At 41.0% G+C, this 22,428-nt stretch overlaps 1 protein-coding gene across 16 annotated transcripts in view; it reads right to left on the bottom strand.

Moving 5' to 3' along the window:
- The window catches only part of RGS6 (regulator of G protein signaling 6), a 606,431-nt gene that overhangs the window by 174,910 nt on the left and 409,093 nt on the right, over positions 1 to 22,428 (bottom strand). For all 16 annotated transcript variants that reach the window (XM_045060157.1, XM_019833233.2, XM_045060161.1 and 13 more), the window contains one exon: positions 15,678 to 15,777. In XM_045060157.1, coding sequence (XP_044916092.1) covers positions 15,678 to 15,777 — 100 coding nt within the window. The remainder of the gene's footprint in view (positions 1 to 15,677; positions 15,778 to 22,428) is intronic.

Here is a 22,428-nt window from a genome sequence, read left to right as displayed (position 1 = left end):
AGAGAGAGAAAGACACAGAATCTGAAGAGGCTCCAGGCTCTCAGCTGTCAGCACAGAGCCCGACGTGGGGCTTGAACTCACAAGCCATGAGATCATGACCTGAGCCGAAGTCAGATGCTTAACCGACTGAGCCACCCAGGCGCCCCTAGAACACCACAATCTTCTAAGACATCGCTTACTCTGTCATTTTTTTCATGCTACAATGTGTTTAGTGCAATCTGGGCCCTGTATTAGTTCTTCATGGCTGCTGTAATAAACCACCGCAAACTGTGTAGCTTAAAACAACAGAAATTTCTTCTATTATGGTTCTGGGGGCCAGATGTCTGAAACCAGTGTCACTAGGCCAAAACACAAGGGGTTAGTAGGGTCACACCACCTCTGGAGGCTCTAAGGGAGATTTTGGTGGTGGCTGCCACATTCCATGGCTTGTGGTCACGTCACTCCAACCTCCAACTCTGTGGTCACATGACCTCCTCTTTTGTCTGTATCAAATCTTTCTCTGACTCTCTTCTACGAGGATACATGTGAGTGCATTCAGGGCTCACTCACATAATCTGGGATCATCTCCCCATCTCAAGATCCTTGACTTAATCACATATGCAAAGACCCTTTATCGCCATAAAGTAACATTTGCAGGTTTCAAGAATTAGGGACTGATATCTTTGGAAGCTACTATTCAGCCTCCTACAGCACCCAACACATTGTCTCTAAGTCATTTTTTTAGTTCCTCTTCCTCTCAGTGATTTAGGAGCAGAAGGAGAGTAACAAAGGCCAAGAATGTTGATTAATTTGGGGTAACTCTCAGGTTTTCTAACCAGATTCTCTTACTTTATCATCTGGAAGCATCACAGTTTAAGAGAAAACTGATGGTCTAGATTAATCCAGGGTTAGATTCAGTCAGAACATCAAAAGAACTAAGTGGAAAGCAGTAACTTCATACAGGCCTTCATACGCAAAGTCGACATGGACCACATTGTTTAATCTAAACTTATCAATTAACAGATGAGGACACTGAGGCCCAAAGAGGGTCAAAGGTCACACACTTACCAGTGCACATCACTGAAGCAGTTTACATCTCCAGGCTCTATCACCCAAACTCTATTGCCAAGAACCCATCAGGAAAACACTTTAAAATGTCTATGTCAACATAGAGCCATTAAAAATAAATTTGTGAACTACAAAAAGAGATAGATGTGTACACATGAAGAAACGTGTTGAGATAAGCAGAATAAAACTATGTGTGTATATACCCAGCATATCGTCTGAAAATTATTTGTATAATAAAAATTCCTAAGGAAGAGCTAGGTGGATGTACTTTTAATCAAATTCATTCCTCTATTCTTTGTGATACAGAATGTAAGAATTAGGACTAATGGATTGAAGCTATGGGGAGGTTGGTAAGTTTCCATCCATTATAAGGAAGAAGTTTGTCCTAAAAGCCAAAGTTGTCCAAAGATGAAATGAGAGATGATGACATTCATCATTGCTGGTTATTAAAGCAGAGGCTGGAGAGTACTTGCCAGGAATGTGGTGCTTGTACTGATTCCCAAATTCGGACAGGTTGTATTAGATAATCTGGGAAGACGTTAAAAATAGACCCCAGACCCCTGGGGAGGCCCTGGAATCTGTACTTTTTAACAAATTACCCAAGTGATTCTCATGTTCAGGGGGAATGCATCCGTCATCTAAACTATTCCAATTCAAGAGTCTATAACTTTTTGCATGAAGTAATGGAAGCAGCATTGCAAAGGTACCATGAAATCCAGATTCTATCTTGGTTCAGTCCCTAACAAGCTGTGTGATTTCTGAGCACATTACATCATGTCTCTGGGACTCAATTTTCCTATCTGCAAGAATAAGTGAGACTAGATGAATCTTATGGCTCTTGCATGCTAGGAAATTGTGTTTCTGAGGGTGGGCTGGAAGAAAATAATCTTTAAAGTCCCTGGAAAATTCCTCATGACATTTAGGTGACAGAGAATTATCCTGGAATGACTGTCTATGACAGCTGGGCAAGGCCGTGCAATCTGGCTAGTTTCCTGGAGTTGGCAGGCATTCGGCCCAGGATGTGTCTGTCACATGCAGGGCAAGTGGGGAGTAGATAGAACTGGCAGGCTGGAAGTTGGAAACTCAGAAACCTCACCATCTTAGCTCCAACATCTTTGTTAGATACCTACTATTCAAAAAGGAGGACCCAAGGGGCACCTAGGTGGCTCAGTCGGTTAAGCATCTGACATCAGCTCAGGTCACGATCTCACGGCTCATGAGTTCAAACCCTGCATCGGGCTCTGTGCTGACAGCTCAGAGCCTGGAGCCTGCTTCAGATTCTGTGTCTCCCTCTCTCTCTGCCCCTCCCCTGCTCATGCTCACTCAAAAATAAAATAAAACATTAAAAAATTAAAAAACAAAAAAAACAAAATGGGAGGACCCAAGGACACTGATCTGTTGTCCTAAAGAGGGAGTGGTTAAGGTGATCATGAGGTGCCTTTTCTGGGTGCAATTTGCTCAGAAATACCAAGTCTCTGGAGGGTGAGATAGGTTGGCATAGATTTTCATTTCTTATGAATAAGCCTTGCCCCCAAAAGCCAATGAGCCTTGGCTTTTGATCTTGGGTTCTTTTTACTCCTTGTTTCACTACTTCTTCTCTCTCCTATTTTCTATCTGTGTTCCCTGAAGGTCATTTATTTCTAAGCCTTGTATCTTTTAGTTCTTAATTTTTCACTTCTTAGGGAGAGGCCGTATTCTAATGGGTATCTCTTATGTTTGCTCTTTTTCTCCTAACCATATTCATTCCCTTTCTCAGGACATTTACTCTTTGGGGTAACCTTCCCAAACCCAAGATGTCTAACCCACAGACATGGGCACCCCTTCACTCGCTTCATTCTAGCAACATCTATGAATTTGCCCATGAGTTTTAATCTGAGAAGTGAAGATAATTTCTTCACATTGGCAGGAAAATTTCAAACTCAAAATCATAGAATACGGGGATGTGTTATATCAGGCTGGGTAGGTGATAGATTGGTATAGAGCTTATTCATGAAGATGTACAAATCTTAGAATTGCATAATGAGCCCAAAACCCCTTGCCACTTAGGATATGATGATTCATAAATCCATATATCCTATGAAAAACATTCCCCAGGACTTCAGTTCCTCACTTCCAACTGTCTCCTGGATAATACAGCCTAAATGTCCCTTCAAAACCTCTAACTCAACGTGACTAAGATTGATCCTGTGTCTTTGCTCCCAAATCTGAAACTTCCTCAAGTCTTTATGCTGGGTAAAAGTGCCACCTTTATCATCCTATCCTGATATGGTCAGGCCAATAAAAGTCTTTTATTTTTATTAAATGCCTTTATTTTAGAGGGAGCATATCTCAACATAATAAAGGCCATATATGGAAAACCCACAGATAACATCACACTCAGTGGTGAAAAACTGAGGGCTTGCCCCTTAAGATCCAGGAACAAGACAAGGATGTCCACTGTCACCATTTTTATTCAATTTAGTACTGGAAGCCCTAGCCACAGCAACCAGACAGAAAAAGGAATTAAAAGGCATCCAAATTGATAAAGAAGAAGTAAAACTTTCACTATTTGCAGATGACATGATACTATATATAGATAACCCTAAAGACCCCACCAAAAAACTAACCAATGAATTCAATCAGGTCACAGGATACAAAATCAATATACAAAAATCCATTGCATTTCTATATTCTAATAATGGAGCAGCAGAAAGAGAAATTAAGAAAAACAATCCTACTCACAACTACACCAAAAATAATAAAATACCTAGGAATAAACTTAATCAAGGAGGTGAAAGACTTGTACTCTGAAAACCATAAAACTATGATGAAAGAAGTAAAGACGACACAGACAAATGGAAAGATATTCCATGCTCATGGATTGGAAAAACAAATATTGTTAAAATGTCCATACTACCCAAAGCAATCTGTAGATATAACGCAATACCTATCAAAATGCCAACAGCATTTTTCACAGAACTAGAACAAACAACCCTAAAATTTGTATGGAACTACGAAAGACCCTAAACAGTCTAAGCAATCTTGAAAAGGAAGAACAAAACTGGAGGTATCACAAACTCAGATTTCAAGTTATACTGCAAAGCTGTAGTAATCAAAACACTACGGACTGGCACAAAAACAGCCACGTAGATCGACAGAACAGGACAGAGAGCCCAGAAATAAACCCACAATTATATGGTCAATTAATCTTCAGCAAACGAGGCAAGAATATTCAATGGGAAAAAGATAGTCTCTTCGACAAATTATACTGGGAAAACTGTGGACAGCTACATGCAAAAGAATGAAATTGGAACACTTGTTTACACCACACACAAACATAAACTCAAAATGGATTGAGTACCTAAATGTGAGACCTGAACCCATAAAAATCCTAGAAGAGAGCACAGGCAGTAATGTCTCTGACATCGGACATAGCAACATTTTTCTGGATATGTCTCCTGAACAGAAAAAAATTAACAGAAAAAAAATTCTTCACAGAAAAAAATTCTTCACAGAGGAAAAAATTCTTCACAGAAAAAAAATTAACAAAACTAAAAGACAAACCTACTGAATAGGAGAAGATATTTGCAAATGACATATCCAATAATAGGTTAATATCCAAAATATATAAAGAACGTATCCAATTCAGCACAAAACAAGAAATAATCCAATTAAAAGTGGGCAGAAGACATGAACAGACATTTCTCCAAAGAAGGCATACAGATGGCCAACAGACACATGAAAAGATGTTCAATGTCACTTATCATCAGGGATATGCAAGTCAAAACCACGATGAGATAGCACCTTACACCTGTCAGAATAGCTAAAATACAAAACACAAGAAACAAGTGTTGGCAAGGATGTGAAGAAAAAGGAACCCTCTTGCACTGTTGGTGGGATTGCAAACTGGTGTAGCCACTCTGGAAAACACTACTGGAGTTTCCTCAAAAAATTAAAAAAAGAATTAAAATATGATCCAGTAATCACACTACTGAGCATGTACCCAAAGAATACAAAAACATTAATTCAAAGGGATATATGTACTCCCATGTTTATCACAGCATTATTTACAATAGACAAATTAAGGAAGTAGTTCAAGTGTCCACCAATAGATAAATGGATAAAGAAGATGTGGTACAGGGCGCCTGGGTGGCTCAGTCGGTTAAGGGTCTGACTTCGGCTCAGGTCATGATCTCACAGTCCATGAGTTCAAGCCCCGCGTTGGGCTCTGTGCTGACAGCTCAGAGCCTGGAGCCTGCTTCAGATTCTGTGTCTCCCTCTCTCTCTGACCCTTCCCCGTTCATGCTCTGTCTCTCTCTGTCTCAAAAATAAATAAATATTAAAAAAAATTTAAAAAAAAGATGTGGTACATATATACAATGGAATATTATTCAGCCATAAAAGAGCATGAAATCTTGTCATTTGCAATGACATGAATGGATCTAGAGAGTATAGTGCTAAGCAAAATAAGTCAGAGAAAGACAAATACCATATGATTTCATTCAGATGTAGAAATTAAGAAACAACAAATGAAAAAATGGGGGGAAAAGAGACAAACCCCCCAAACAGACTCTTAACTACAAAGAACAAACAGATGGCTACAGGGGGTGGGGGAAGGGTCAAATAGGGGAAGGGGACTGAGACCACACTTACTTTGATGAGCTCTGAAAATGTATGGAATTGTTGAATCACTATATTCTATACCTCAAACTAATGTAACACTGTGTGTTAACTACATTGGAATTTAAAAATCATTATATCTATTTTTATTAAATAATTATTATTAATAAAGATCTGAGCAATAAGGTTAGAACATACATTTCAAGGCTAGAAGAAAAGCAACAGAGTAACATGACAGGAAAAGGTTTTACTTTCAGCATAAATGATCCAAATAGGTACTTTTTCTCCAGGCTCTCTATGGGTCCTGCATAAGTTAACCAGATAAATCTGATTTGTTAGATGGAAGGTCAAGAAATGCCTGTCCCCTCTTGTGTCACCAATTCCAACTGATAGACACCAACACATTAGGAAAGTTGTAAACAAATGTACCATAAAGCCTACTTCAAAGGGGCTCCTCTGAAAGAAATAACATCCACTCAACTCTGACCTTTTTGTGTCACTGGGTGTCAGGGACCCCTTTAATGACACCTGTGAATTGTAGAAAGCTTTCTTTATTTCGATGTTCAGCTTTTATATCTTCCCATAACCCACACCCTTATTCCTCACAAATTCTTTTTGTTAGTCTATGTACTAGGTCTGTATATTTTCCTTTATTCCAATGTTGATTTAAAAAAAAAAAATACATTCTTTATGTGGGGACTTTTCCTTATATTCTAGAACCTTCAGTTTGGAGTTTCTCACCCAGACTCACTCATTTGAGTTATTACAAACATATATATCTGCATATTCCTGTATATTAGTATTAAATTTTTTTTAATGTTTTTATTTTTGAGAGAGAGAGAGAGAGAGAGAGAGACAGAACACGAGCAGGGAAGGGTCAGAAAGAGGGAGACGTAGAGCCCAAAGCAGGCTCCAGGCTCTGAGCTGTCAGCACAGAGCCCAATGTGGGGCTCAAACCCACGAACCGTGAGATCATGACCTGAACTGAAGTTGGATGCTCAACTGACTAAGCCACCCAGGTGCCCCTCCTGTGTATTAGTTTCTTTACTCGGTGTAGGTCACTAACAGTTGTTTCTTATTTATCTTTGATACGACTTGGTAAGTTGGTAAAATTCTCAACTCAGGGTAGTTGTTGGACAGCACAGAGATGGTCCTTCTAGCAGGGATACTTTCAGATTAATGTTATTCTCATCTTTGGTTTTCACCATGCTTCTGAGAAAGTGGCGATGAGTAGCTTTCTAGAACTTCTTTAGTGATGGTGTCTTGGATGCACTGAGACACGCCTTACATACCCCTCATCAATATGGCACCTGATACTTCCCAACTTCACCAGAGGACTCTCATTATTGTGATATTTGTCTCCATCTTCATGCCTTCTCTCATTGTAGTCACTGTTTTATTCAGGTGGTAGCCACATGTGAGTATGGACAGCTGGTTGTCCAGCAATGCAAGAGATAGAAACACTGCGTTGGTCACACAAGACTCATTTCATCCATCATTTAAAATGTTTACCTTCTAATCTTTGCAGAGAAAATGGGGTCCTCCTGATACAGAAGAGAGAAAGCTACTCCCAGCTGTTATTCATGAAGGGGAATCTCCAATGTTGGTGACAAAACTCCCAAAGTGTGTGAAAGGGTATCTGCTGGTTTGTGATGGGTGATTGGCTATTTCACTAAAGGTTAGAAAGATTGATGGAGGCTGATGCCTGGGGGGTGGGGGGGGGGAAGTTGCCATATGGGGTGATTACTGTTCTGTACACACAATATCCATTGGCACAGTAATGGAGTGGCCATATATTTGTGGATTTCCACCTTGGATTTGGTACCCGAAGGTCTCAGCGATCTAGATTTTCTTTGGATGTAGCTCTCTACTCTAGTACCTGTAACTTTAGGAAGGTGAAGAGGCATAATATGTTCTGAAAATATCATTCCAGGTTCTTCTCTAGAGATGGTTGGTGGAGGTAAACAGCTTGGGATTCTGTGTTGGTGCTAGCACTCTGGGTATGGGTTTAAACATGTTGCTCATAGGATTGGCTACAGCTGTGGCTCCATCCAACAACCTTACAGCTAAATTCTGTTTCAGTCTGTGGCTGCTGAATACCCACTGGTGCAGACTTAAGTTCTTCTGTGTTTTTTGACATTGCCAAATGAGGTTCCTGTATTCCAATTGCTAGCCGTTCTCTGTGTCCCAGCAGGTGCTGGCTGAATATCATGTTTGAGACTTTGAACAGGTTGGGCATGAGATTTACCTTTTGTCCTGGAGTTTAACTGGTGTTAGGGACAACCTCAACTCCAGCCTGAGGTGTGCTGGGAGTGTGGGGACCCGATGGTGCTCAACAGTAGGCACTGAGTTAGTGATTTGTCCATGCAGTGGTGGTTAAGGAGAAGGTGAGTATGTTGGCCAAATGCATTCTAACTAGATAGAACTACCAGTGTCTGAGCCTCTTGAGGACTCTATCATATAAATTGAGTTGTTTTTTTAAATTTTTTTAGCTTTTCCCACTGACTAGTGATGGTTGCTTCAGAGTTGTGCCAGCTACCATGTACCTGTCTGCTTTTCAGATCTCTGAATTTTATTGTCACTGTCTGCGTTGGGAAACATTTCTCCACGAGTCTCTCACGTATGTGCACATCCGGAGAGCGAGGCATTGATTGTTTTTGTACTGGATTATCTTTTCAAGGATATTTTATCCAAGGATGTTCACTTTGCACATTGGATTGTTACCATAATGGCCACCAACTTTGGGATTGCATCTTTAAAAATCCTTTATTTTGATTTTTGTGGGGTTTCAAAAGAGAAAAAGATGAATGTATTCAATCCATCATGTAAACTGGGATCCTATTTTGAATGAGTTCCCCTTTGCCCCGCACCTAGTCACCAAGTCCTATCAATTCTATATTCTATCTTTCCTTCAGGTGTCTTGAATCTTATAGTTACTATTCTTTCACAGGTAGGCCCTGGAGGCAGAGGTCCTGCTACTGACTAGCTGTGTAACCTTGGAAAAGTAACTTAGGCTCTTGAATTAGCAGGTTACTCACCTGTAAAATGGAGATAATAACAGTTCCTACCTTATAGGATTTTCATGAAGATTGAATGAGATGTGGCTCTAAAGCTGTGGTTCCAGCTGATACTGTGGCTGTTCTTTTTTTTTTTTTTTTAACGTTTATTTATTTTTTGGGGGACAGAGAGAGACAGAGCATGAACTGGGGAGGGGCAGAGAGAGAGGGAGACACAGAATCGGAAGCAGGCTCCAGGCTCTGAGCCATCAGCCCAGAGCCTGATGCGGGGCTCGAACTCACGGACCGTGAGATCGTGACCTGAGCTGAAGTCGGACGCTTAACCAACTGAGCCACCCAGGCGCCCCAACTGTGGCTGTTCTTAACACAGCCCTTCTTATTTCCTGCTTAGACTCCTCCATCTAAAGATTCACTAACTAGTCTTTACACTCCCTGTTTCTTCCTGCTTCTAACACATGGATGTGATGTCCTTCTTATTTAAAACCATTGCCTTTGGGATAAAGTCTATAAGTCAAGTTCATTTATAATCCATTATTAAGATTAAGTCTCACATCCGTTTAATTCCTCTGGGTGTTCTGCCAATGTGCTCTTCTCTTCAAACACATACACACATAAGTGTGTTTTAAATTACAACCACATGGGATGCCTAGGTGGCTCAGTCGGTTAATCTCAGGTCATGATCTCATGGTTCATGAGTTCGAGCCCCACGTTGGGCTCTGTGCTGGCAGCTCAGAGCCTGGAGCCTGCTTCAGATTCTGTGTCTCCCTCTCTCTCTCTCTGCCCCTCCCCTGCTCATGCTCTGTCTCTCTCTCTCAAAAATAAATAAACATTAAAAAAATAATAAAAAAATAAATTACAACCACATAAGCAAGCTCATCTTTGCTGCAACCTGGCATAGTTTTCATGCATTTGGGCCATGAAAATTCTATTTTTTCTGCCCAGAATGACCTTCCTCCGTTTTCAACTTATGTTTAAGATTCAGTTCTAAAATTATTTCATGTGGTGGATCATTATAATAATGACCTCCAAAGAGTCATGTCTCCCTATGTCAATGTGGCATTCTACTCCTACACCAGAAGGTAGAGTTGGTTTCCCCATCCTTCTCAATCTAGGCTAGTCTTGTGATGTGCTTTGAAGAACAGATTGTGTGTACTTGACATTGCATAAGTTCTGGAGCTTATACCTTAAGAAACCTTGCAGTTTTCTCCCTTGGAACTCTGAGACCATCAGGCTGTGAAGAAGCCCAGTCTAACTTACTGGGGGAGGGATACAAGGTGATATGGAAGAGAACTGAAGTGCCATCTAAGAGTAAGCACCACTACCAAACAAATGAGTAAGGCCATGGTAGACCTCTAGTCTCAATTGAACCATCAGATGACTAGGGCTTCATGGGTGAGAACAGCAGGAGAACCACCTGGATTGCCAATTCAAACAATCCTGATCATGAGAAATAAAAAAATCATTATGACTTGTGATGGTTGGTTATGTAGCAATAAAAACTGATATACATCCATTGGGGCACCTGGGTGGCTCAGTTGGTTGAGCGTCCAACTTCGGCTCAGGTCATGATCTCACGGTTCGTGGGTTCAAGCCCCGTGTAGGCCTCTGCACTGACAGCTCAGAGCCTGGAGCCTGCTTTGGATTCTGTGTCTCCCTCTGTCTCTGCCCCTCCCCTGCTTGTGCTCAATCTCTCTCTCTCAAGAATAAACATTGAAAAAAATGACATACATCCTTAGAGAAATGTTCTAGACTTACCCAAGGAAAACTCACAATTCTTTCCTCTGGGCTTTGTTCATTTTGCTATTAGAATACATAGCTCATACAATTATTGGTCTACCTGTGTCTGTTTCTCTCATTAGATTAACAGCTTTCGAAAAGCAGAGATCAGGTTTTCATTTATTTTTACACGTCCTGTGACTACTCCAGTGCCTGGTACATAGCAATAATGGACATTAATTACCCAGGTCATGTATGCATCATTTCCTGAAATGCTTTTCCTTGCCCTCTGGAGCTCATGGTCAGTCCTAAATAAAATTTTTCATATCCTCATCCTTTTCAGTTAATTTTCCTTTCATCTTTTTCTTCCTCAGTGGCTCTGGTTCCCTGTGGCTCTCTGAGGTGGTGGCTATTTTCTCTCCCATGCTCTACACACCATGGCATTTGAAGGCAGGTAAGTGACCCTCTAACTTCCCATGTCTTCTTTCCCCACCTCTTCTCCAAAAAAAACGTTTAGCTTTGACTCCCATGACATCAGATTAAATCATCTATTCCTCTTGTTGTGAAGTCATCTACTGATGCCTAGGCCTCTGTCTCTTATTCCATGAAGATTTTAACCACAGACTCACAATCACTGCCTCTAACTATCCCCCAGTCATGATTTCAATACCCACATAGCCCAGTTTCCCCAAATCATGGCCCCTTGGTTCCTTGACCTCCTCTCTTCTAGTGATCTTGTCCTCTATTCTATCTCAGTCACTTATTCCCATAATCCCAATTTCAAACATTCTGCTAGGGATGTCTGGGTGGCTCAGTTGGTTAAGCTTCCAACTTTGGCTCAGGTCATGATCTCACGGTTTGTGAGTTTGAGCCCTGCGTCGGGCTCTGTGCTGACAGCTCGGAGCCCGGAGCCTGCTCCAAATTCTGTGTTTCCCTCTCTCTCTGCCCCTCCCCACTCACTCCCTCTCCCTCTCTCTCTTTCTCTCTCTCTCTCTCTCAAAAATAAATAATAAACATAAAAAAAAATCTAAAAAACCTAGAAGAATGCCCTTTAAAAAAATTCTGCTATCCAAACACCATCCCCTACATTTCCAGCTCTCTTACTTTGGCCTCCAACTCCAAAACTCCTTTCCACTAGACCTACAGTTTATGGTCATGACTACTCTCCACTATTCCTCACCCATCTCATGTTTCACTTCCATCCTTGCTCAGTTAAAATTTAATGGTCAATCATTTCAGTTACTCTCTTGCCTTTCCCTTGATTTATCATACTCTTCATACTTGCGAGAGCCTTAATTAAGTCCACCTTTCTACCTGATACACGTCCAAACCCAGAGAGCTAAATGTGGCTGGAGAAATTGCCTCTCTTTAAGTTCATAAATATTAATAATCTCAAGAGGGTCCTTAATGCTACCTCACAGTCAAAACTCTATTTCCTTAGTCCAGTCAATCTCTTTAGACCCCTAGACGACTATTGCATGGCTTCTGATCTCTTCTCAAACCTAATATCTCTACCTTCTTTCCTTTTCATGTTACTAAGAAAATAGAAGCAGTGAAAAGAAAACTACTACAAGCTCCCCCCTCTCGCCATCATGCTTATTTGTACCTCTGTGCATCTACTGCACCTCCATTTGTCTTCCTATGAATGAATTGTACATGTTTTTAGCTAGAGCTCCCCAATTGCCTTGCATTACATTCAATCTCTTACCTGCTCAATGATATCACTTCTTGAAATTTTCCTCCATCTCCTGCACCATTTTTCTCCCCCTATTGAGTCATTGCCATTAATCATACAAGCATACTGTCACTTTCATATTATTTAAAAACCTACGTGTCCTGACTTCATTCACCCGTCTAGATCCTCCTGCATTTCTTCCTTTTAAGGAGAACTCCTTCAAAGATTAATTATACTCACTACCTCAAATATTTCTCCTCCCATTCTGACTTGAACCCACTCCAATAAGGCTTTTTGCCATTCTCCCCTGCCAAATGCTTCATGGAATATGCACTTATCAAGGTCAGCAGTTGAATTCAATTGTCGCTAAATTCATTGGTTGATTCTCAGTCCTTATCTTACATGACTATCAGCAGCTTTTGGCATATTCTTTCCTGAAGCACTTTCTAGAAAATCTGGCTTCCAAGAGACCATGTCCTCCTGATGTTCCTCTTTGTCTCCAGCTGCTGGAGACAGCTTTCTTTTGCTGATTTCTTTGTCTCTCCATAACCCTCATATGTTAGAATATCCCAAGTTGTAGGACTTGGACTGTTTTCTGTTTACATTCAATCCCTTGGTGTGAGGTCATTAATCCCATGGCTTTAAATATCACTTATATTCTAATGACTTATGTGCCCAGTTCAGGCTCTCCGTTAAATTCTAGATCCACACACCCAAGGGCCTACTTGTCATCTCCAGTTGAATGTCTAGTAGGTCCCTAAAACTTAGCATGTCTAAAATGGACCTTTTAATTTCTTACACTTCAGCTAAACAAAGAAACAAACCCCCTTCCCCACTCACAGTCTTCCTCGTCGAAATTAATGCCAACTCCATTTTTCCAGTTGCTTGAAACCAAAAGCGCAGAGTCATCATTGATTCCTTTCTTTCTCTCATATCCTACATCCAATCTTTCCCCAAATACTGTTTATTCTGCCCTCAAACTTGAATTGGAATCTGATCACTTCACACATCTCCCATGCTGATAGCCTAGTCTGACTACCACTTTTGCCAGTCTCCTGACTCCCCAGGGTATGCAGAATGCAATATAATGATCTTGTGTCAGAACATGACAGCTCATGTTTAAAGTTCTCCAGTGGCCTTATAGTGACCAAGAGGTTGCATGATCATGGTCACCATTACCACTTTGACTTCATCCCTATTGCCCTTTCATTTTTTCACTCTACTCTGGGTCCCTTTTCTTAGTTCCTCTGTATGCAAGAACACACTCGCCTTAGAGACTTAGCACTTGCTTTCTGGAATGCTCTTTCCCTCAATATCCGCATGACTCAATCCTTCATCTCCCCTCCATCTTTACCCAAATGTTACCTTCTCAGGGAATTCTTCTTTGGCCACCTGTTTCAGAGTTGTGACTCCATCATCCACCTTTCATACTTTATTTTTCTCTTTGACCTTTATCATTACCTAAAATTCTACGGGTTTTTCTTATTTATTTTGTTGTCTCCTCCACTAGAATCTAAAATTCCATGAGAACAGAAATTTTTAGCTGTTTCATTTATTTCTGAATTCCCACTGGCCAGCAATATTTAGAATAGCAAACACCCAAGAAATATGTGTGGAATGAATGACCAAGTATTTTGGAGAAAGAACCAGATGGAAATTCAGGAAATAAAAAAATAAAATAATTGAAAGTGAACACCTAAAATCTGGATTAAAGAGAAAAACATTTTTCAGAGAACACTACGATATCAACAAAAGAAATATACTCCATGATTCATCTTAGGAATCTAACATAAATTTGATAGCCAAAGCAGCAAGAAGGGTAAGTGAGAAAAGCAATAAACACATCGTCCCGTGAAAATTGATTAAAAATCCTAAACAACATTTTATCAAACAAAATCCAGAAGTGTATGAAAAAATAATATATCATAGCCAATATTATAATTCCATTTAGAAAAATTTCAAAATTAGAGCATACTAACAATACAATCAACCTTCGTTATCCAGATCTATTTGGCACCTGAGTTTAAACAGTGACAGTCTGAATAATGAGTTAGGATACTTATGCGTGCCTCAGTTGAGTATATTTATTTTTTAAGGTAACATACACATATTGACTCTGTGTGTGTGTGTATGCTGTGTGTGTGCTGTTCTATGAATTTTGACCTATGTATAGATTAATGTCACCACCACCACCACAATCAGGATACAGGATAGTTCCACTGTAACCTTATAAAATTCCTTTGTGTGACCCCTTTATAATCATACGCTTCCCCAGTTCTCAATCCTTGTCAACCACTGATCTATCTGTTCTCTGTCACTGTAGTTTTGGAATTTTTTAGAATGTCATGTAAATGGAATCCTACAGGATGTAATCTTTTGAGACTGGCTTCTTCCCCTCAGAAAAATAACTTTGAGGTTTATCTAAGTTGGTGCGTGTATCAGCAGTTCACTCCTTTCTATTGATGAATGTGGGTGTGCCACAGTTTGTTTCTTTCTTCACCCACCGAAGGACATTTGGGTTGTGTCTGGGCTTTGGAGATCACAAATAAAGTTATTATAAATACTTAATGAGTTTTCGTCTGAGTGCACGTTTTTGTTTCTCTTGTGTAAATACCAAGGAGTGGGATTGCTGGGTCATAAGGTAAGCATTTGTTTAGTATTATAAGAAATGTCCAGAGTTTTTACCTTCCCACCAGCAATGTGTGAGCGTTCCAGTTGCTCCATAGCCTCACCAGCCCTTGGTGTTGTCAGGATTTTTTATCTTAATTATTTTATAAGTACGTAGTAGAAACTGAAGCCTTCTGGCTCCCCAAATTTGGAAAGCGAATAACTAGATTTTGATGATGAGAGAACTCTCTAAAATTTTATCTTAATTTATTTGGTTGTTTGTTTAGATACGATACAAGCCTATGTGGTGAAATTATGAAGAAAGGCAACAAACTGATCAGGATAAGAGTAGATAGAGGTTACCTACTGTGGGAAGGGAGGCAGATGTCATCCATTAGGCCCATAAGGGGCCTAAGATACTGGTGATGTGTTACTTAGGAAGCAGGCTGGTAGACACATGTGGCCTATTTTAGTATTATACTTGAAACTATACCCATGTGTTTGATATACTTCATAATTAATTTTTGAAGAAATGTCCAAGCAGACAAAACACACCAAATCCCCAAAGTAGTGCAGAAAAAATATTCTAAAACCACTTCTTCCAAAAGTTCAAGTACAGTCAGTTGAAAAACTTAAAAGCATTTTGTAGAATTTGAACATAAGACTTTCTTAAAGCTTGTTTAAATCTAAAATCATCTCTTTAATACGCCTGTGCTTGTGTACATCTCGTAGGCTAAATTGCTGATGGGCTATTCAGGTCAGTAATGAGCTTCTTTCCAGAAGCCTCAACCTATACACGGAAGGGTGGTCATGGCAAAACCATCCTTAATCATTGGCAAAGAGCAGCTTCTTCTGGAAACCATGACCACAACTCGACTTTGTCTGAGAAGCACATGGAATGTATCATCTTTGCTATTCACAAATCTTTAGACACACCCCATATCACAATCAGCACTACACAACTCTTCAGTGGCCTTTTCCTATTGTCACCAACACCTTGTAAGGAGAAAGTTTACCTGTAACGACACTGGGAATTTTGGAAAGAAAGCTCTTGACTGTTCTGATGGGCACACCCCCTGTCTTGTCATCTTGCATCTTTGTGATGATGTCTTCAATCTGAAAGAGAATAAGGAAGTGTCATTTTCCTCCATAAAGTAATGATAAATGATACCTTTATTAACAGCCATAACGAACACGTATGGACATGAATGCCAACAATAGACATAAAAAAACAGCCTCCACCTAGGCAGTCAATAAACATAGTAGCAGGATCTGCAATAAACCAAGCACTGGGGATGGGATGAGGCCATGAGGTTATATACAAGAACATAAAACGTGGTCTATAAGAACAGACTCTGAGATCAAGAAGGTAAGGAGGGAGAAATATTAGGATTCCTAATGAGATCCACCATGTAATTCAATATGCCTGCAATGATTCCTCCTCTTTCCCAAATTGGGTTTATACATAGCCTGGACAATATGAACCATCTGGTCTTTGGGACCAGTGCAGGAGCCAGCCAGAGTCACACAGGAGAAAAGATAAAGACATAGAAAGTTCTGACTCAGAGAAGTCGGAGGACAGGTTTCAGTGGTTGTTTGTGGTGGTGTGAGGGTGGTCACCTTAAGCCAGGACTAAAGTGGAACAAAAGACAGAATCCTTTCCTTCTGGACCAAATAAGTCACATTGTCAAAAGAAAGACCACGGTGGGCTGCGGCTTGAAGTCAGTTAGATTTTTTTTTTTTCAACGTTTATTTATTTTTGGGACAGAGAGAGCATGAACGGGGGAGGGGCAGAGAGAGAGGGAGACACAGAATCGGAAACAGGCTCCAGGCTCTGAGCCATCAGCCCAGAGCCTGACGCGGGGCTCGAACTCCCGGACCGCGAGATCGTGACCTGGCTGAAGTCAGACGCTTAACCAACTGCGCCACCCAGGCGCCCCAGTTAGATTTTATTAATAAAATAAGTTGCTATGTACATATATTGAAAACAGAACAGAGAGAGGAGACGGACTATTAAGGATTTAGGTGCCTAAATTGGGAAACCAATTTGTAGCTAAGAATTTACAAGTCAGATGTAATTTCCTGGGCAGAAAGCTTCAGAATAGGATACAGAACAATCTGTGACAAGGACATAGATTTATTGTTTGAGGAGGTGGGGGTAGGGAGCGACTGGAATAGGGGAGAAGAGGAGGTTTAGTTTTATTACACATCTTATTTCCCTAAGCAAAAGAATATCTGTGAAATGGATTCTCAGAGTGCTTCTATCAAAGATGCATAAAATTTTAAGTCTAGGGATTTAAAACTATAGCCCGTCTAGTCTAACATACTGGCAATTGCAGGTTGAGGTTGACTTCCTCAAAGTCATATGGCAACTTGTTTGATAGACATAAATAACTTGTTAAAAATAAATAATGAGGTTAGGATACAGAATAACTTAATAATAATATATAATAGCTAAAATATATTAAGAATTTATTATGTGCTAGGTGTTATTCTAAGTATAATACAATATTACCCTATTTAATGTTTATGATTACTTAATAATCTAGATTCCACTGCTATCCTCATTTTCCAGATAAAAAGATCTAGTGAGGTGTATCAACCAGGGTAGATCAGATTAAGTTATTGTAACAAATAACCGTCAACATCCCAATGGCTCAGTACAGCCGTGTTTCTCTCTCTCATGGCTCAAGTCTATCACAGGTCACCAGGGGACTCTGCCTATTGTAGTTACTAGGCTGATGGAATGGCTACCATCTTGAATGTTGCTCGTCATTGTGCTAAAGGGACGAGAGAGAATTCTGGAGAATCTGGTATTGGTTATTAAATGCTATAGCCAAGAAGTTACATATGACACCTTTGCTCAGAATTCTTTGACCAGAACTAGTTACACAGCACCACCCACCCACAAAGAAGCCAGGGTTCCAGTCTTCTTGGTGCCAAGAGGGGAGGGGAACTGACCATCTATGAACAGTGTCAGTGACCGCCACAGAAGTTAAGCAACCTTGCCAAGGTCACACAGCTGCCCATTTGTGGATCTGAGTTTAAACGTAGCCACAGACCTTAGATCTCAGGCTTCTTACCCCTGGACTGCTCTGCCACCCAATAAGATTCCCATAAAAGCAGCCGAGCAGGGAGACCATTTTCCTTTGGATATTTCTGGGTTTTCCTGAGAAGTACTGATGATGAGAAAGAATCTTAAGTTCCTGGCCCTTTAGGGAGTGGATGAATATATCATGCTAAAAATAAAGGTAAGTCTCTGAAGACCTATTAAATGACAGGAAAAGAAAAATTTTCATCCACATTCCTGGTAATAGTTTCAGCTAGTGCCCTGCCTTGCTGCCCCTAAACTCAACCCAATGATTCAGAGTAGTCTGAATATTCCTTACTGATAGCCAAGGAGAGTTATTCCTAGGAAAAATGGTCATGTTTCAAGGTAATCTATGCTTTTGATCTAGTGTGCTATCTGAAGCCAGAAGTATCAGTTACACTGATGCTTTTAATAAAATGGACTCAAAATCATTGGGAATTGGAGGGAAGCCAATATTTCAATTCAGTTAGATACCTGACTTGTCATTAGATGATAACAATTTCCAGTCTCTGCTGATGTGGGCTGGATTTAAAGACTGGCTATGCAGAGGAAGCCTCCACGATTCGTTAGTCATTGCACCACACCACTGAATCTTAAAAGGATGTATTTATTAAAGAAGACTTCTTGGGGCACCCGGGTGGCGCAGTCGGTTAAGTGTCCGACTTCAGCCAGGTCATGATCTCGCGGTCCGGGAGTTCGAGCCCCGCGTCAGGCTCTGGGCTGATGGCTCAGAGCCTGGAGCCTGTTTCCGATTCTGTGTCTCCCTCTCTCTCTGCCCCTCCCCCGTTCATGCTCTGTCTCTCTCTGTCCCAAAAATAAATAAACGTTGAAAAAAAAATTAAAAAAATAAATAAATAAAGAAGACTTCTCTTTTCATGTGGGCTCACTATGTGCCAAGAGGTATATTCTTTATCAGAGGTTACAGCTAGGTCAAAAGGATAACCCCCTTAAGTGACGAGAAAGGGAATTACATTGCAGCAAAGTTTACAACACCAGATGGGTGAAAGAATGTTCATTGGTCCCCCATTCTTGAATCCTCCATAGTATGAATATATACCCAAGTCCTTGCCCTGGCCTCATCATGATGAGCAGGGAGTCTGCCCCTTGACTTTTAGGCTTGGGCCATGTGACTCGCCTGGCAAATGGGAGGATATTGAACATGATGTGAGCAGAGGCTTTCAATGCACCTGCATGGTCATGCTCAGCCTCTTCTCTTGCCCTCCTATATCAGATAGCTGTTGTTCCAAGGAGGGTGAGACACATCTGGAGCAGAAGGGACCCAACACATAGCTGGACAGGTCAAACCTCAGTTGATCTGCACACCCATGAGCTTATTGTTGTATGTCCCTGAGTTTGGGTGGTTTGCTATGCAGAAAAATTGTGGCTCTAGCTTACTGATACAACAGGGCTCTAAAATAAATCCACCTATCAAAAATTGCTGAAGCCACACAAATACTTAATAATAAGAATCAATGAGTCCTGGAGGTCGGGTATCCTAAAATCCAATGCTTTTTAAGAATCTAGAAATTCCATGGGGCGCCTGGGTGGCGCAGTCGGTTGAGCGTCCGACTTCAGCCAGGTCACGATCTCGTGGTCCGTGAGTTCGAGCCCCGCGTCAGGCTCTGGGCTGATGGCTCGGAGCCTGGAGCCTGTTTCCGATTCTGTGTCTCCCTCTCTCTCTGCCCCTCTCCCATTCATGCTCTGTCTCTCTCTGTCCCAAAAATAAATAAAAAAAATGTTGAAAAAAAATTAAAAAAAAAAAAAGAATCTAGAAATTCCAATTACACCACCTACCATTTTCTTAAAAATTCTTAAGGCCTTATACTCCTCTGTAGCCCATTGTGTTGTGTCAGGAAAATCTGTGATAGCTGAGGTTGGTTCCAGAGCACGGTCCATTGCAACATCAGCTAATAATACTGCTTTTGAATATATATACATATACATATATATATGTGTATATATATATGTCTGTGTATATATATATATATATATATATATATATATATATATATATTTTTTTTTTTTTTTTGGTCATGGTTTCTGGTAAAATGCTAAGAGTACAGACCTACCAAAAAATCAAAAGTGGGCTCCAGGAGCTTATATAAATTATAATGGCACACATTTTCAGAACACCTGAAGAACACCTACATATGATCAACACTGTCCTCGGTATTATTTTGAATAGATTGACTAATGTATTTCTCGGTCCTGCAAGTTACTCAGTAAATATGTTGAGATTGAGGCTTAGAGAGGTTAAGTGATTTTCCCAAGGACAGCTAGTAAGTGGCAAAGCCCAAATCTTTGTCCAAGTCTTCCTGACCCTAATGCCCAAGCTCGATCAAATCCAAGATTCATCTTATTTTCAGTGTCTGCTGACAGGGCTCCTGAGTTACAAGGCACTTAATACTGTTTGCATTGAAGGGGAAGTTCAGCCCAGCCCTAAGGGGGTGGAGAAGGAAACAGAGAAATCGATCCAGATAATCAGATTATCAACCATCTCAGGATTTATTTCCGTCCAATGACTGCTGATGCTTTGCTGCTCGGTGTTTTCTCTCTTTGTCCCGGAGTCTTGGCACGATTTATCCTCTACTGGTAGATCACAGCTCCTGGGCTGGGAATGGGGAGATGGGAAGGTATATACTTATATTTCCTTGACTATTCAGTCCCATCTAACTTTTGACACTTTTTATTCGCTCCTGGAGAAGGGCAACATCAATTCGCTGACATCCTTTAACATGAAGCTCTGTGTCATTAGGGAGAATGTTCCCCTGTGGCAATCAATAAGAGGTTGGCTCATATTTGACAGCAAGTGATGCAAAAAACCTACTTGGCAGGCTCAGCCGGTTCTGCATGGATGAGTCACAATGACCAGGACGCCCTTCTGCAAAGGCGCTCAAAACTCAGCACTGGCATGCAGGTAGAACACTCTTCCAAAGAGCAGAGAAAATGGAAACCATTACACCACAGGGAGGGTTTCCTCTGAACTGAGGAATGTTATGGGACAGGAATGTTATAATTCACGGAGATCGCTGTGGGGTGTAAGAGAGGAGTGAGGAGAAGCAAAATCATCTCTTCACAAACGGAGGCCCCAGGACAGTGGGAAGAACACTGGTCTGAGGCCCGTGACAAGTGCTAGCCTTAGCCTCACTGATTTGCTGTGTTGGCCCTGGACAAGTGATTTAACCTCTCTGGACTTTACTGCCCTCATCTACAGTGATAGGCCTGGTTGCTAAACTGAGACTTCTAGTCCCAGAACACAAGAGACTTCTCTGACTTGACCAATGCAAAGGAGTGTCTGCAAGAAAAGGACAGGACAGGCAATCAGGCCTCTGGCTTCCCATTCTCCACGCGGCCCATCTGCCAGGCCGCCCCATGCAGAATGCTTCTCTGTGCTGAGGTGCAAAGTAGGGTGCTGAGCGGGACTGGGGAGTTCGAGCCCCGCGTCAGGCTCTGGGCTGGTGGCTCGGAGCCTGGAGCCTGCTTCCGATTCTGTGTCTCCCTCTCTCTCTGCCCCTCCCCCGTTCATGCTCTGTCTCTCTCTGTCCCAAAAATAAATAAACGTTGAAAAAAAAAATTTTATTTAGCTCCTCCAATTTTTCCTCGGTGGAAAATTAAAAATCTTCGAGAATAGGCAAACTATGTTGCCATTTAAAAAACAAAAACAAAAAACAAACAAACAAACAAACAAAATCCACAACAACTTTAACACAGAAAGTATGCCTCAGGCATGAGGTCTTTTCTACTGAAGCATTTCATCTTGACTTTGCCATCAATTGCTTGTTTCTAGCTTCTAAAGCCTGTCACTTCGGCTCCCGCATTTCATTAAAGACGCCTTCTGTTCTGGTGTCCGGGAATGAGTGAAAATGACTCTTTGGACACATCTTATCAGCCCAGAGGCAGGAATCAGAGCTGGCAAATGATAATCATATTTCTTAATCCAAAATGTGTATCCTTCACTGAGCATGCTCTGTCCCATATGTGTTCCATAAGATCAGGCTAGGTCTCATTTTTATTTTTAAAAACATAGCACACTGCTATTCTCTACTTAAATGTACTCAGCTTCCCTTACTGGTTTAGTGGATATTTATTGAGCACCTACAAAGTGCCAGGTAGTTTTAGTTTCTACGGTTACAAAAGTGGGTAAAAGACAGTCTGTTCCCTTCCATAAGGGACTAATACGTTTCAGAAAGACTCAGGCCTCGAGACTCAAAGTTAAGGTTGTGACAGCAGAACCAAGTGTGGGCTCCCAACAAGCTTCACACGGAAACACTAAGGAATAGTATTTTCAGAGGTCTTCAAAAGGGGACCTCCCCTCCCTTTTTTGCTATCCTGTTCAAAGGACTGTGATTTCAGTGGCAGGAGGGGAGGCTGGAGATGCCTTGTGTTAGCTACAACAATGATTGAAATACCTGTTAGTCTGTTTTCAGTTCAACTGACTTTTGAATCACTGTATCAGTCTAAAATGCTTTTGCTAGAAAGCAAAAACAAAAAACAAAAAAAATCCAACCTCTAAACACGGGGGATTATTTTTCCTACATAACAAGCAATGCGTACGTGGCAGGCATGCAGTTCTATGTGAATGTCCATCTTGGCCTTTCCCTTGTGGTTGCCAAAGAGCTGCCCCTGCTCAAGGCATCACTTCCACGTTGCAGAATAAGAAGAAAGGTGGGAAGAAG

The sequence above is a fragment of the Felis catus genome, chromosome B3 (assembly GCF_018350175.1).
Source record: "Felis catus isolate Fca126 chromosome B3, F.catus_Fca126_mat1.0, whole genome shotgun sequence".
Classification (NCBI taxonomy): Eukaryota; Metazoa; Chordata; class Mammalia; order Carnivora; family Felidae; genus Felis; species Felis catus.
The sequence above is the reverse complement of the archived record's forward strand: the minus strand, read 5'-3'. Positions and strand labels throughout refer to the sequence as shown.